This window comes from Pelodiscus sinensis, chromosome 1, assembly GCF_052426305.1.
Source record: "Pelodiscus sinensis isolate ZL-2025 chromosome 1, ASM5242630v1, whole genome shotgun sequence".
NCBI classification, from domain to species: domain Eukaryota; kingdom Metazoa; phylum Chordata; order Testudines; family Trionychidae; genus Pelodiscus; species Pelodiscus sinensis.
Genome location: NC_143052.1, coordinates 357,773,063 through 357,788,858, shown reverse-complemented (window position 1 = coordinate 357,788,858; position 15,796 = coordinate 357,773,063). Strand labels below are relative to the sequence as shown.

General features: G+C 47.3%; 1 protein-coding gene across 1 annotated transcript; it reads left to right on the top strand.

Annotated features, from left to right (window-relative positions):
• The first annotated feature begins 10,485 nt into the window (after positions 1 to 10,485).
• LOC102463524 (olfactory receptor 52R1-like) lies at positions 10,486 to 11,433 on the top strand. The gene is made up of 2 exons (XM_089773790.1): positions 10,486 to 11,173; positions 11,243 to 11,433. The coding sequence occupies exons 1-2, from the start codon at positions 10,486 to 10,488 to the stop codon at positions 11,431 to 11,433; spliced, it is 879 nt and encodes a 292-aa protein (XP_089629916.1).
• The last annotated feature ends 4,363 nt before the right edge of the window (positions 11,434 to 15,796 follow it).

Here is a 15,796-nt window from a genome sequence, read left to right as displayed (position 1 = left end):
CGGAACCATGTAGATTTGTTTGTTCGGCAAAGGGAAATGAAGCCGCAATTTAAATGCAGGCAGTCCCTGGGTTACATGGATCCGACTTACATCGGATCCCTACTTACAAACGGGGTGAGGCAACCCCGCACCAGCTGCTTCCCCCCAGCAGACCAGGGAGACGCGAAGCGGCTTTTCTCAGCAGACACCTCAGCTTGAGAATAAAGGACTGAGGGAAGTGAGGTGTGGGAGAATAAAACTGAGCTCTGGAGAAATGTTTGGCTAGAGTTTCCCCTACAATATGTACCAGTTCCGATTTACATACAAATTCAACTTAAGAACAAACCTACAGTCCCTATCTTGTACGTAACCCGGGGACTTCCTGCAATCGCGGCTTCATTTAAATTTAAATGGCTGCCGGGCTGAGCTAACAAACAGCTGATCAGCTGTTTGTCAGCTCAGCGGGCTAGTCTGGACGCTCCCCTGTCAACATGAAAGCCTTTTATTGACCTCCCCGGTAAACCTCATCCTACGAGGCATAACGGGGAGGTCGATAAAGGGCTTTAAGGTCGGCACGGGAGCATCCAGACTAGCGCGCTGAGCCGACAAACAGCTGATCAGCTGTTTGTCAGCTCAGCCCAGCAGCCATTTAAATTTAAATGAAGCTGCGATTATTTAAATCATGGCTTCATTTCCCTCTGCCGACCAGCCTAATCTACATGGCTCCATCGCCGGAGCCATGTAGTTTAGACACACCCTCATTGTGCCAGAGTGGGAAAGGAGCCATGACACTCTGTATCACCTAGCAATCAAGTTTGCTTTCTCAAGTGTAGCTTCTGTTCTGTTAATAAAAATCACTTTTTAAAGTGATGATTTGATTCGTGTGTTTTGGATGCTGCAAACTAAGAGGTCAGTTACCAGAGATGGCAGCTTGTTTTCCTCTTTGTTTGTTTTCCAAGCACTCTTGCGGTAAAAGTGCTTCAGATGGGATTCAAGTCACCGTCCCCCCCATTTTTGGGAGTAAATCACTTGATGGTGGCAGCTCCCCCCAAAGTCAGTACATCTGTGACTCTGTGGAGTTGTAAGCAGAGCCTGCATAGACGAGGGATTGATCATCTTTGCGGGCCCCCACCTTCTGCCCTTGGAGAGCCAACAGTGTGATGAGTCAACAGTGTGATGCTGTTGCAAAAAAAGCAAATATGATTCTAGGTTGTATCAACAGGTGTGTTGTGAGCAAAACTCGTGAAGTCATTCTGCTGCTCTACTCTGCACTAGTTAGACCTCAGCTGGAGTACTGTGTCCAGTTCTGGGCGCCACATTTCAAGAAAGATGTGGAGAAATTGGAAAGGGTACAGAGAAGAGCGACAAGAATGATTAAAGGTCTAGAGAACATGACCTATGAAGCCAGGCTTCATGAACTGGGCTTGTTTAGTTTGGAAAAAAGAGGATTAAGGGGGGACGTGATAGCGGTTTTCAAATATCTAAAAGGGTGTCACAAGGAGGAAGGAGAAAATTTGTTCCTCTTGGTTTCTGAGGACAGGACAAGGAGTAATGGGCTTAAAGTGCAGCAGGGGAGGTTTAGATTGGACATTAGGAAAAAATTCCTAACTGTCAGGGTGGTCAAATATTGGAATCAATTGCCAAGGGAGGTGGTGGAATCTCCCTCTCTGGAGATATTTAAGAACAGGTTAGATAGACATCTGTCAGGGATGGTGTAGACGGAGCTTGGTCCTGCCTTGAGGGCGGGGGGCTGGACTCGATGACCTCTTGAGGTCCCTTCCAGTCCTATGATTCTATGATTCTATGAGGCAGGCACCACTTGCAGGCCTATCCATGAGCCCCCCGCCTGCTCCCCCATTCCAGTTTCTTTCCCCAGTCCTCCCCTGTTATATGACCCCTCAATAAATAGTCCTGCTTTTTTCAAGACACAAGTCTTTACTGCTTGCTCTGCAGGCGAGAGGGGAGGTGGAAAAGGAGGGCAGGGTAGGGAGGGGTGGGGGATGCAAGATACACGTTGGGAATACAGGGGCTCCTTGTGGAGAGGCAAGGTGGAGATCCCCACAACTGTCCTTTCATGAAACTCTCCCTCAAGGCCTCCCTGACAAGCACAGATGCTTGATGTGCTCTCCATATGGTGCTGGTGTCTGTCTGCTCATATGCTTTGGCGGACAGTTCAGCCTGTGCCCCCACCCTGAGGCTGTGTCTACACTAGGCCATTTATTCCGGAAAAGCAGACGCTTTTCCGGAATAACTTGCCAGCTGTCTACACTGGCCGCTTGCTTTTCCGGAAAAGCAATGACGATCTACTGTAAAATTGTCAGTGTTTTTCCGGAAAAACTATGGTGCTCCCGTTCGGGCAAAAGTCCTTTTCCGGAAAAGGGCCAGTGTAGACAGCACAGTAGTCTTTTCCGCAAAAAAGCCCTGATCGCGAAAATGACGATCAGGGCTTTTTTCCGGAAAAGCATCCTGCCAATGTAGACGCGCTTTTTCCGGAAATACTTATAACGGAAAACTGTTCCGTTTTAAGCATTTCCGGAAAAGGGTGCCAGTGTAGACGTAGCCTGACGGAAAAGTCTCCCCCTTGCTCTCACACAGGTTGTGGAGCACACAACAGGCTGCCACCATGAAGGGGATGTTGTGTTCACTGAGGTCCAGATGGGTGAAGAGACTCCTAAACCTACCCTTTGAACAGCCACATACACATTCCACCACCTTGTGGCCCCTGGTGTTGAAACGCTCCTTGCTGTGGTCCAAGCTGCCCATGTACAGGTTCATGAGCCAGGGGAGCAAGGGGTAGGCTGCATCGTCCAAAATGATGATGGACATGTCCACCTCCCCGACTCAGATGGTGCGGTAGGGGGAAAGTGCCAACGTGCATCTTTCAGAGCAGGCAGGAGTTCTGAAAGATGCAGGAGTCACGTGCCTTCCACAACCAGCTGATGTTGATGTTGGTGAAATGTCCTTGTGATCCATGAGGGCCTGCAGCACCATGGGGAAGTCCCCCTTCCTGCTGATAAAGTCCAAGACACAGTGATTGGGGGCCTGTCTGACTCCATTCTCTATTTCTCTCACTGCTTCTCAGTGATGGAGACTGGGATCTTCGTGGCCGTGGCTTTGGGTCACAACATGGCCATTTGCCAACCCCTGAGAAATTCTGCCATCCTGTCCTATTCTCTTCTGGGCAAGATCAGCCTGGCCGTGGCACTGAATGATAGCATCATCACCAAACGCTGTTCCTGGTGGTTTGTCTGAGTGGGGTTGGACTACAAACGTATTTCTGGGAGGCTACAGAAGTGAAGTCCTGGGGTTCACCCTCCCAGGAGTGGGGGGCTCCCCCAATCCAGCTAGTTCTGGAAACCTCAGATTCACCTTGAGAGAATGGGGACGGCTCAGGCGGTAAACCTCTTTTTATGAGGAATAACGCCTTTTTTTGACAGAGTTCTGTCGAAAAAAGGTACTATTGCATCCATACTGTACTTTTTCAAAAGAAAGCATCTACACTCTCTTTCAGAACAGAACAGGCTGTAGTCAAGACGCTCTTTTTCGACAGAGGCTTTGTCAACAGTATCTTTTGAGAACGCCTCTGTTGAAAAACCCTGTATTCTAGACGTACCGTTGATATGCTCCCTGTATGGCCAGTGGAGACAGCACAGTACTGTTTTCTGCAAAAAAGCCCCGATTATGAAAATGGCAACCAGGGCTTTTTTGCGGAAAACCGCGTCTAGATTGGCCATGGATGCTTTTCCGCAAAAAGTGCGGAAAAGCATCCTGCCAATCTAGACGTGCTTTTCCGAAAATGCTTTTAACGGAAAACTTTTCCATTAAAAGCATTTCTGGAAAATCATGCCAGTGTAGACGTAGCCTATGTTTACACGTGTAATTTTTGTAACTCAGGTGATGCAAACAAGCAAGAGCATGTGATGAGCTTGAACTGAACTCAAGCTGTGTTCCCAGTCTGTAAAGAGTTCTTGCCAGTGTATAGAAGCTTAGTGGACCCTTCATATCATCCGGTTGAGGCACGTCTAGCATCTAATGCTCTCTGGTGTATGAAATGTAGGTTGTGATTTTGTTTCCTTCTCCGGTAACCATTTTGTCCTCTACACTAGTACTTCTGAGGACACAACATCCATAGTTTTGTACATAATAATTTTGTGTTGTTTGTTTTTAACCAAACAAATGTTTGTTGTTTGAAAGGCAAAGGGAATTGAACTCAGGAACAGGAGCTGGTGACTTCTTCTCTCCACATTGAGGGAGGGATGAACTGGTGTATAAACTGACTTTGCTCAGGCTTCTGACCAGACAAGATGACAAAGCTCTGGATCCTAGACTGGGGAGCTGAGGGAGTTAGTTGGAGCCTCTCTATGGCTGGTTCATGAGGGGCCAGTGAAAGCATTCGTGTACCTGTGGTTGGGTGTGTCTCTGCCCGTGTGTGGCTGGGTAAGTGGAAGACCTGGAGAGGATTGCAGCTTGTCACAGCCTCACAGTGTGAGAAATGGCTGAGATTGCTACGCCAGAGGGATCAGCTCTGTACTCCAGTTCCAGGTTGCACCCTGAGGCAGCCCATCACACCCACACAAAAAGATGCCCTGATAGGCCGGGAGTGCATTTCCCTCTTGTTATGTCCTCAGTTACTGACCGAGTGACTATTGTTACAGCAGGGAAATCAGGACTCTTAGGTTTTATTTGTCATTTACTGTGGGACCTTGGCCGAGTCAGATCTCCCCATGCCTGAGTTCGTCTAGCTGTATAATGGGCATACATCTATAGTGACTTTCCTTTGCTGGGTGTTCTCAAGATCCTTCCCTGAAAGGTGCTTACAGTATGATGAGAGATACTGATGAGGCTGATCTGTTGTCCCTTAGGCTACGTCTAGACTGCAAGCCTCTTTCGAAAAAAAGCGTCTAGACTACCATCAGTACTTTCGAAAAAGCAAGCTGCTTTTTCAAAAGAGAGCACCCAGGCAGTCTAGATGCTGAATTTCGAAAAAGCACAGTTTGCATTACATGGCGTCTTTTTTCGAAATTGCACTTTTGAAAAAAGGCGTTATTCCTCATAAAATGAGGTTTTCTGTAGTAGAAAAAAATGCCGTGTTCTTTCGATTTACTTTCGAAAGAATGCGGCAGCAGTCTAGAAACAGGGGAAGTTTTTTAGAAAAAAGGTTACTTTTTTCGAAAAAACCCTGTAGTCTAGTCACACCCTTAGTGACACCAGAAAATGTTAATTCCTCCATTGTACATTATTAAAATATGAACATATAGATCATTGTTGCAACCACTGTTCTGTGTTTGCACCAAAGCTTGTACAAGGTGGGCCAAGTGAAGTATCTATAAACGCTTATGAGTCACTGGTTCTGTTTATACTATTCTATCTGTATCTTCTTAATTTAGACATATAAGTCCTAGCTATGCACTTGTTTTTCAAATGCTTCTGGGGGACTTCAACAGGAGGCTTGGACAGACTGTTGTGAAAGGACTACCAGTCAAGAAGTGAATAGAGGCACTTGATTGACAGTGGGCCTGGAGTGATGCCAATCCACATCTGGTGAGTTTTTCTGTGAATGTTCTGACCAGCATAGGAGCAGTGGTCTCCACATGTAAAAAACTGTTTCATGCATGGACAACTGACTTGCTCATGTGACAAACTCCATTCTCTACTTGTATTTTTCTGCAAAGAACAAAATAATTCCTTCCATGTGGCCTAGAAAGTATAATGGGCCCTAGAGGTTTCTTCATTTTTAACTCAGTCCGACTTCTCACCTCTAGAGGAACTTTGCTCTGAGCTGAAGCTCGAATGAAGGAGTGACAACCCATCCTAATGGTGGATGTACTCTGGTGAGTTGACTTAAGCCAGCAGTTTACTCTATCACTGCTACAAACCTTCACTAAGAACTTTGCAATAGATGTATGTATTTGATTCCTTTAATGATTGTAACTTTCTTTCTTTCTTTCTTCCTTTTAATTGTAGATTGCAAACGATTGTCCGTCAGTGTGCTTTTTGGGTAAGAGCTTTGTCATTTGGTAAGGTTATACATTGACCTGGAAATATGGCTGGTCCTTTGGGAGCAGAAGAACCTTTTCATTTGCTGGGGCTGGTTTTCACAACCTCTCCTCCGTATATGGATTGGTCCTGGTGAGGACACAGGAGTACTGTCTATTGCTTGCACGGTTTCTTGCTAGCCCATGTAGTGAATGGAAGTGCTCTTATCGACCGGTTTGCACTGTAAGTACCCTTGTCTTTAAGCAATTTGCTCTGAATAGACCCTTTGAGAAGTGTTCCCCAGACATCCTTTATTACAGTCAACTTCAGCCAGATCTCTCTTCCTACAATCTACCCAGCCATCCTGGCACTTACAGGGTCTCAGGCCCTATGGAGAGCTAATATTAACCATGGCTTCCATATCAATTAACTATATTTTTAATATATACAAGTACTCAGAGCAGCCAATTCCCCTGTGACTCAGCACGGAGCCCAAGAGTTCTCTTTTCCTCTGAGTCATCCCCTTAATTACAGTTTGCTCTTGAAGATGGGCAATTAGCATATATGCACCAACAGGCTGAGCGAGTCGCCCCCCCCCCCCCGGGATTGCACAGGGCTCTGTTATAAATGTCACGCAGCTCCCCGTGTTGGATGATACGGCAGACGCAGGGCACGTGGCTGCCTGAGGTGATTCTCAGAGAAGGCAGCTCCCTCTCAGCGCTCACAGGTACCATCTCCAGCTGAGGAGCTCCCCTGCTCAAGGAACTCAGGGCGACGTGAGTGTGAGGGGGATAGAGTCAGTCTGCGGAGCTTTCCACGCTGCACAGGCACTACACATCCCAGGGGATGTGTTTGCTTCAGTGTCATGGGACAGAACCTCACCCTGGTCCCTTCATTCCTGCCCACCCTGGCTGACGGCCTCCAGCCCCTTGTTGGCTACATTTCAATGGCAGAGGGGTTCCCTCAGGGTGAAAGGCGTTAGTAGATTAGCAGAGGAATTCTGAGGCTGTGGCATGTAGTTTTCTCAGGCCTCACTGAGGAAAACCTTCTGGTTTAGCAAGGACTGAATAAATATCTTAGGAGCCGGGTGTGTGTTACTGCACAGATTGTCACCTCTTCCCCCTCAATTTCAGGGCTTTGGTAATTAAAGGTGTGTGGGGGGTGGGGGGGATCCTGACTTTTATCTGCTGGAAAGCCGGGATGTGCAAAGGCTCCTTACTAGAAAAATTATACGGATTTTTCAACATGAGCAAGGCATTGTCTCTCCCGTCCTCTTTCAAGAGCCAGCTGCACTCTCAGCCTTGAAACATTCAAAAAATTGCAAACAGACACCCAGCAAGGGAAATTTTAGCCCAGACATTTAGGCTGTGATTTTACGGAAAAACTTGCCAGCTGTCTACACTGGCCGCTTGAATTTCCGCAAGAACACTGACGATCTCATGTAAGATTGTCAGTGTTCTTGCGGAAATACTATGCTGCTCCTGTTTGGGAAAAAGTCTTTTTTCGAAAGACTTTTGCGCAAAAGGGCAAGTGTAGACAGCATTATTGTTTTCCGCAAAAAAGCCCCAATGACGAAAATGGCGATTGGGGCTTTTTTGCGGAAAACCTCATCTAGATTGGCCACGGATGCTTTTCCGCAAAAAGTGCTTTTGCGGAAAAGCATCCTGACAATCTAGATGTGCTTTTCCGAAAATGCTTTTAACGGAAAACTTTTCAGTTAAAAGCATTTCCGGAAAAACATGCCAGTGTAGACATAGCCTTAAAGTTTGGCAAACGTAGAAGCAACAGATTATGAGATGAAAGTGTCAGACAGCCTTAGGTAAAGGAGGTGCGGCTGCACAGTGGCCTCATTTGTGGGTCTCATCTGTGAGTCCCATTCAGCCACACTCTTCTACCCAATAATGCCTGTGGCAAGGAGTTCCACAGGCTAAATGTGAATTATGCAATCTGTTCTCTTTCCTCAATATTATACCTACATTTTCAGTGTAATTGTTTATTCCCTTGTTTCCTTATGTGTTTTACTACTCAGTAAATATAAATAGCTCATCTGTTTCCTTTATTGATAGATTCATAGGGTTTAAGTTGAGAGGGGACCATTAAGTCCAACAGTCTGAATTCCGTATAACCCAGGTCATTACATTTTACCCAGTTCTCTCTTTATTGAGCTCGATAGCTTGTGGCTGGTTAAGACCTGATCTACACTATGGTTTCATCCGGTAGAGTCACAGAGCCATGGGGCATGAAGGGACTGCAAGAGTCACCTAATACGACCCCCAGTAAGAAAGATACAGGATTTGTTGGGTCTTAGTCATCCCACACTGATGGCCTCCTTTGGATCACATCCACGAAGGAGATCAAACAGCCTTCCCAGGCGTCTGTTCCTTCGACCCACTGTTCTCTCTCTTCCGGCTGTTTGTCCTGAGATTTCAATTCAATCTGCCGTGCTGTAGTTTGACCCCACTGACTCTTGCCCTGCCCTTGGCAGCAAGATAGAACAACTCCCCTCCACATTGTCCATGGAAGCCTTTCAAGTGTTTGAAGTCTGCTCTTGTGTCTTCTCCTAGGGTACATCTAGACTACATGCCTCTGTCGCCAGAGGCATGTAGATTAGGCTACCAGACATAGTAAAATGAAGTGGCGATTTAAATAATCGCCGCTTCATTTAAATTTACATGGCTGCCTCACTGAGCCGACAAACAGCTGATCAGCTGTTTGTCAGCTCAGCACGATAGTCTGGACGCGCAGGTGTCGACATCAAAGGTATTTGTCGACCACCCAGGTAAGCCAAAGTTATTTTGGAATAATGGCCTTTATTCTTAAATAACAATGCGAGCATCTACACAACAATTCTGTTATTTCAAAATAATTCCGATATAACAGACAGCTTATTCCTACTTCTGTAAACCTCATTCTACAAAGAATAACGCCTATTCTGAAATAGCTATTTCAAAATAAGGCATGTGTAGATGCTCCACTTCTGCTATTTTGAAATCACCCCTCACCAGGGCCATTCTAAGTTATTCCTCTTGGAGCTATACATAGCACGTCTACATTACGGGAGCCTATCTTGGACTAATTTTGAGGCTTTCTTGCAATGTAGACCTACTATTTCAAAATAAGCTATTTCGGAATAACTATTCTGGAGTAGTTTATTCTGAAATAACTGGGCAGAGTAGATGTAGCCCTTCAGTGCTAAATATTTGGCCCTTATTTCCAACTGGAATTTGTTTCATCTTCCAGCCATTGAATCATAGATTCCTAGAGCTGGAAGAGACCTCAGGAGGTCATCAAGTCCAGCCCCCTGGCTCTGCCTTTCTCTGCTAGATTTCAGGGCCGTTAGTACCATGGTTTTCTTCCCATGATAGTCCCAGCTTAATCATCTTTTTGAGAAGTGAAATGGAGGAAGCTCTTTTAGACTCTGACTGTCAAGCATGGCCCAATTCATCAAAGGTGCCATAGCAATTCGTGTCTCTTCCCTAGCTTCTTCACTGTATCAGGACTAGAATGGATCCAAGCAGAACCCAGCTACAAACGGCCCTGTTCCCCTTTGCATTCCGGTTGACAACTCTCCTCTGAGATCGGTCAGTTAGTTTTCAGTCCATTTAGCGTGGGCTCTACTAATGCTGAAAAACAACAAGATTTTGGGTGGCAGCTCAGGGACTAATGAATGGCAGGTTTAGGTAGGACATTAGGAGAAATTTCCTACCTGTCAGGGTGGTTAAACACTGGAATAAATTGCCCAGGGAGGTTGTGGAATCTCCATCCCTGGAGATATCTAAGAGCAGGTAAGACATATCTATGGGGGATAGTCTAGACAATGCTTGGTCCTGCCATGAGAACAGGGGACTGGACTTGATGACCTCTCAAGGTCCCTTCCAGTTCTAGTGTTCTAGGATTCTATGAAAAATATCTTGAGCTATTGTGGGTAAATCCCACTTCCTCAGATGAATCAACGTGGAAATTATAGACTCCTGGGTAGATATAAAAGCAAAAGCAGTCACCTGCCAATTGTAGGATCAGTGTTAATGACACTGTATCAGATTGGATGTGTCCCATGGAGTTCAATTATTTTTCGAAAGCCTCAGAGAAATCGCAGTCTATTTCACCATGGCCATGGACTCTCTAACCTGGCTTTCATTTTAAGGAAGAATGATGGCTAATGAGAATACACACTCATGTCTCTTGCCGGTGCCTTTTAAGATTTCCTGCAACACAAAGAGTAGGAATGATTGATGCAAGGAGCTCAATGAAAATGTAATTGGCATTAGTAGAATGAAAGTTTTCCATAATTCATTTTTCTGAATAAAGATAATCTCATTTTTCTGTGTGAAGAGAGACAATTCTGCTTCACCCATGACAACATACTACAATGATGCATGCGGGGTCTTACATTAACATTTTCTCTCCATCCAGGCATTTGCTTTGTGACCATCACCCTAGACTCTGGGCAAGTACAGGAACACGGGGGAACATATGGTACATGGAAATACTCTATTGTTACTGAAACTTAGAAATCTGCTACCCTGGTAAATGTTAGAGTCCAACACAACCTTCTTCACCCACCCCTCCACCTTCATCCTGCTGGGCATCCCTGGCCTGGAGGCAGCCCACGTATGGATCTCCATTCCCTTCTGCACCATGTATGCCATGGCCCTCTTGGGAAACTTTGCTATCCTGTTCATTGTGAAGATGGAGTCGAGTCTCCACGAGCCCATGTACTATTTCCTCTGCATGCTGGCTGTCACCGACCTGGTCCTGTGCACGTCCACCCTGCCCAAAATGCTGAGCATCTTCTGGTTCAATTCCAGGGAGATAAATTTCAATGCCTGCATCACCCAGCTGTATTTAATTCACTGCTTCTTTGCTATGGAATCTGGGATTTTCATGGCCATGGCTTTTGATCGCTACGTGGCCATTTGTGATCCCCTGAGACATTCCACTACTTTGAGAAACTCCATCATCACAAAGATTGGACTGGCCATATTGCTGCGTGGTGGCGTGGTCACACTACCCTGTCCCTTGCTGGCTAGTCAGTGGCCATATTGCAGATCCAACATCATTCCCCACACCTGCTGTGAACACATGGCTGTGGTGAATCTGGCCTGCGCTGATACCCGCATCAGTAGCTACTATGGCCTCTTTGTGGCAAACTTGGTGATGGGTCTGGATATGTTTTTTATCACTGTGTCCTATACCCAGATCCTCAGGGCCATCTTCAGCCTCCCCACCAAGGACGCCCGGCTCAAGACTTTTGGGACCTGTGGCTCCCACCTTTTTGCTATCTTAGCCTTTTACATCCCAGGTGTATTCTCCGTCCTTGTGTCCCGGTTTGGTCACAATGTGGCCCAGAATTTCCATGTTCTCTTTGCCAATGTGTGCCTCCTTGTGCCCCCCATGTTAAACCCCATCATTTTCGGTGTGAGGACCAAACAGATCCGGAATAGGATCCTCTGGCTCTTTATTAATAAAGGGCCCTAAAGTTTTCTCCTGGTGCTCTGGCTCTCAGAATGAGCTCTGTACAGAGCTGGCTTCTCACATGGTGTTGGGCCCTCTTCTCTGAATCACTGACTGCCAATCAGAGAGACATGAAACTCTTCCCTGACTTAGCTATGTCTTAGTGTGACAAGCTGTGGAATCGGTCTATGAACAACTCTCTGAGTTGACACCTGTCTAATCACCTGTAACTGGGCCCCAATGTCCCACGTCTGCTCTGTGTCTTCCCCTCACAAGGCTCGCCCCTAGTGGTTCCTTTTTTCTTCCCTTCCCCTTATTGCTCACTGGGTCATCTCCATGTCTCTTCTCCACCCGGCTGGAAGGGAGCCATATCAGATTTTCGTGGTGGTGTCGATTTTAACTATGATTCAAGGGTCTGTTTAAGAACTCAGCTTCTAATTTTTTGGCAGGTAATTTAGGAGTTCTCTAAATAATGAGATTCTACATAGACAAAGAATCGTAGGTTGATAATGGGTCATGGTCAACTTACCGAACAAGGAAGGCAAGAATGGTTCTTTGTCTATGTAGACTCTCATGATACCATCTACATGTTTTGTCAGTCTTTAAGTGCCACCTGACCATTTGTTGTTTGTAATTAATGGTTCTTATCTGCCTCTTTTGACTATCCAGATTTTTGGTTATTAGAAACCATTTGTTTTTTTTTTTCTATTACATTCCAGTTCGTCTTTCCCCTTGATATTTTTTACCCACTGCCTCTTCTTGGCCATCCGCCCGCCTCCCCCACTTTTCCTTCTTCTGAATATGATTCCCCTATTTACATGCTTCACTTTTGTACCGAACTTTATGAATATTGATGATAGAACAGTATTTCAAATGTGTTTGCTTTGGAGAAACACCCACAGGCTATTTTACATGCACATGGTAGATGAAACATTCATAGGAGTGTCCATTATGAAAGACACAAGGCATCAGAAGATCCTTATCAATCCTCTTCACTTGTGCTATACTGAAACTGCACAGTGTTCATTTTGTTACCAGAATACTAGCAGATATACCTGGTGTTGCTTGGGTCCCAAGTGTAGTAAGGGGTTGTGGGGGCTGTCTAGAGAATAAAAAGAAATTGTACATCAGTTGTGGTCAACCCGTGGATCGTGAGCCACATGTGGCTCTTGCCACCCAAAAGTGTAGCTCGCAAAGCTGCTCCTGCACCTCCTCCAAATGGCCCCCGCCCCCTGCTGGCTCCCCTCTGGCCCCCAACTTCCCTGTGCTTACCAGGTCGGAGCCTTGGGGTTTAAAAAATGGTGCCCAAGATGGCGGCAGTCTTAAAGGGGCAGCCTCCTTTTTTTAAAAAAAAATTTTCTTTTGCTTGACAATTTTGGTGTGGCTCTTCACATTTGTTCCACTGCTGTTTTGGCTCCCTTTGTTAAATAGATTGGCCACCCCTGCTGTACATGCTTTAGCTAAAGGGCGGTAATTTTTTCAAAAATGAAGGGGAAAAAGTTGGTATTCAAAAAGAAGGAACGTGATTCAAACATTAGTTAGAACCCATGACTAGACAAAATTTGCAGCTTATGCGTCTTTTACAAGAATAAAAAAGGGTTGGGGTGCAGGAGTGAGGGCAGGGGGATGTTCAGTTTGGGGAGTGTCAGGGCAGGGAGTGGAGGATGCTTGAGTGAGTACAAGTGGTGGGGAAGCTGAGGGCACAGGGTTTGGTGTGTAGGGTTCCAGGCAGGGGGTGCAGAATCCTGGGTAGGGGTTTTGGCATTGGAGGGGGGGCTCAGAGCAGAAGGTGGGAGTGCCGGAATTTGGGCAGGTGTGGGGAGGCCCATGGTAGGTGGTGAGGCAGGGTATGGGGGGCTGAAGGCCCATGGTTCAGTGGGGCTCAGGGAAGGGGGTAGGAGTGCTCGAGTTAGGGCAGGAGTGGGGGGCCTTCGGGTAGAGGTGAGGTGCAGGAATCAGGGTGGGAGGATGGGAACACTGGAGGCCTCAAGGCAGGGTTTGGAGGGTCCCAGAGTGAAGGCAAGAGCTGGAGGATTCAGGCTCAGGGTTTGGTATGTGGGGGGCTCAGGGCAGGAGAGAGAGGTGGAGGACTCTTGGCAGGGAGTGCAGGACTCAGGGAAGAGGGTGGTGCAGGACTGTGGGCCGGGGATGGCGGGCTGGGGGCAGAAGATCTTACTGGGTTATTTCTGGCAGTGAGGGTAGTGCATCTTCAGCAGCAGCTCTGGCTGGCGGCTCCTTCCATGGAGCTGGAGCTGTGCTTCTCAGATATAAAATCCTCCTGGGAGGGGGACAGGCTCTGGAGATTGGTCTCAGCCTTTTGGCGGATTTTGGTGATGTTTCCGGGGTCAGGCCTGGCTTCAGTAGTCCCCGCCCTGGGAAAAGGGCAAAGGGTCCAGGGACTGGCCTCACTCTTCAGTGCCTTCCCCATGGCCTGCAACATGTGTGAGGGGCAAGGCTCCATGGGCTCTTCTCAGGGGGGAGACTCAGGGGGCTGTGGCTGGTCTCCATCTGCCCCCACAATCTGCAGGCAATCTGGGGCAGGGAGCAGAACCTGGAAGCTGGCCCCATCTTCTGGGGCTCCCTCCAGCCTCCAGCACGCCCCCCCCCCCTTCAGTGGCCTACAAGCGGTTTTGGGCTGGGCCATGTTTTCCAGCCTTTCTTGTTGGGAGGTCTCCAGGGGGTCCTGGGCCAGGAGGAACAGTGGGGATGTGGGAGATGAGGTGGCCAGGGGTTGGAGAGTGACTGTTTCATGTTAAAAAATTTACCTCAGATTTACAAAGTACACAAAGACTTGAAGTGATTGTAAATAAGAAGTGTGTGATGGGGTTTGGTTACAGAAGACCCGGTGAGGTTGTTCCCTAGGGGGCTGATTATGCCACTGACATTTGCCTTCTTGCTCTCTGGGTCTCCCCACCATCCTGTCCTGCTGGGCCAGATTCTCTGCTCTCTCCCAGCCAAGGCACAGGGTTGAGGTAACCACCCCTTTGAAAACACTGAACCACTTCAGCTCTGGAAGGATGCAGTTCTAGAGAACAACTCCCAGGAAACTAACCCTGATTAGTTGGTTCATGAGTGGTTCATGAGTGAACGAACCTGGCTGATTTTGTTCACTCATGAACCATCAAGTGGAATATTCCATTCACAATGTGCTGGCTAGACTGGATGTAAACTACCTTGTAGGAGATACCACAGGCACAACCACCTTTTGAAATACCGATAAATCATCAAGATTTAGCCCTTTGCAAAGATATGTACAAACAGGAAAATCTTATTCAGCAAACCCCAGTTGTCCCCTGGAAATCTTACATGACATATCCTGCCCAAGATGTGTTATAATTGCATAACAGTGAGGAGGTGCCAGGCTGCTGCTTTGGGGATCAGAATGTACAGCAGTATACCCGTTGAACAAGAGCCTTCAGAGATCTAATTACGCATTTATTAAAAGTGACATCCAAGTCTGGGAGAAGACTTGATTCTGGTCTGTATCACAAGTAAGCCAAAGAGAAGACCAAAGGAAAATGAAAGAGTGTTTTCCATGCCACCCGTCACACGTGCAACATGTGAGGCCCTGAACCTCCCTTGTTCAGTGAGTCTCACCTGAGCTTTCAGTTTGTCAAGCCCCAGCCTCACACATGTTAGTGACTCAACAGACCTTTTGCCGCAGCATCTTGGGAGCCTGTTTGTCTCAACCCCGTTGTCAGACTCTTCATAGCAAATCCCAGAGAAACGCAGCTTCCTTAAGAACGTCAGAGTGGCCATTGTGTCCATCTAACCCAGTGTCCTGTCTGCTGACAGCGGCCAATGCCAGAAGCCTCAGGGGAAAACTTCCCACTGCCCTGATCGGTCTCTGGGGAGGAGCTGAAGGGGGTCTGGTTCTATATTGTGCGGCGGCAGTGTTGCTGTGCTAATGAAGCTCTTGGCGCCCAAGTAATAGCTGTCCTGATAGCCTTTCCTCGGTCTGCCCACTTCAGAGTGTGCTGCTCTTTCGGTCTAGTTATGGGTCCCCAGCAAGAAAGCTACCAAAACAAACACAGCTGATGGCAGCCACTCCTGGGTTCAATATAGCCTCACTCCTGCTCTTGTGCTACCCCTGGATCGAGAGCAGCTGCTGGAGACCGTGAGCATGGAAACTATCAGCCCAGAGTTCCTCAGCCCCTCATATTGCTCCCATTCACTGGAGCTGAGGTATCCAGTGCTCTGTAGATCTGCCGCTTTGTAACAAGCCTCCTGCTGTGATGTTCCCACAAAGGCTGCAGAAGGGAACCCGGTGTCAGAAGCAGTTGGAAGAGTCCCACACTGAGAGCCAACCGTACCAGTTCCAGTGCCTTATGCAGCCAAGCACCAGCACCTCCTTCCATGTGGGCTGCGGCTGCTCTGCAGGGGCTGG

Bases quoted from the DNA above. Each gene is read 5' to 3' on its own strand.
- LOC102463524 (XM_089773790.1), top strand. From the start codon at position 10,486: ATGTTAGAGTCCAACACAACCTTCTTCACCCACCCCTCCACCTTCATC. The intron at 11,174-11,242 runs GCCTCCCCACCA...TTGCTATCTTAG, and splicing joins GATCCTCAGGGCCATCTTCA to CCTTTTACATCCCAGGTGTA.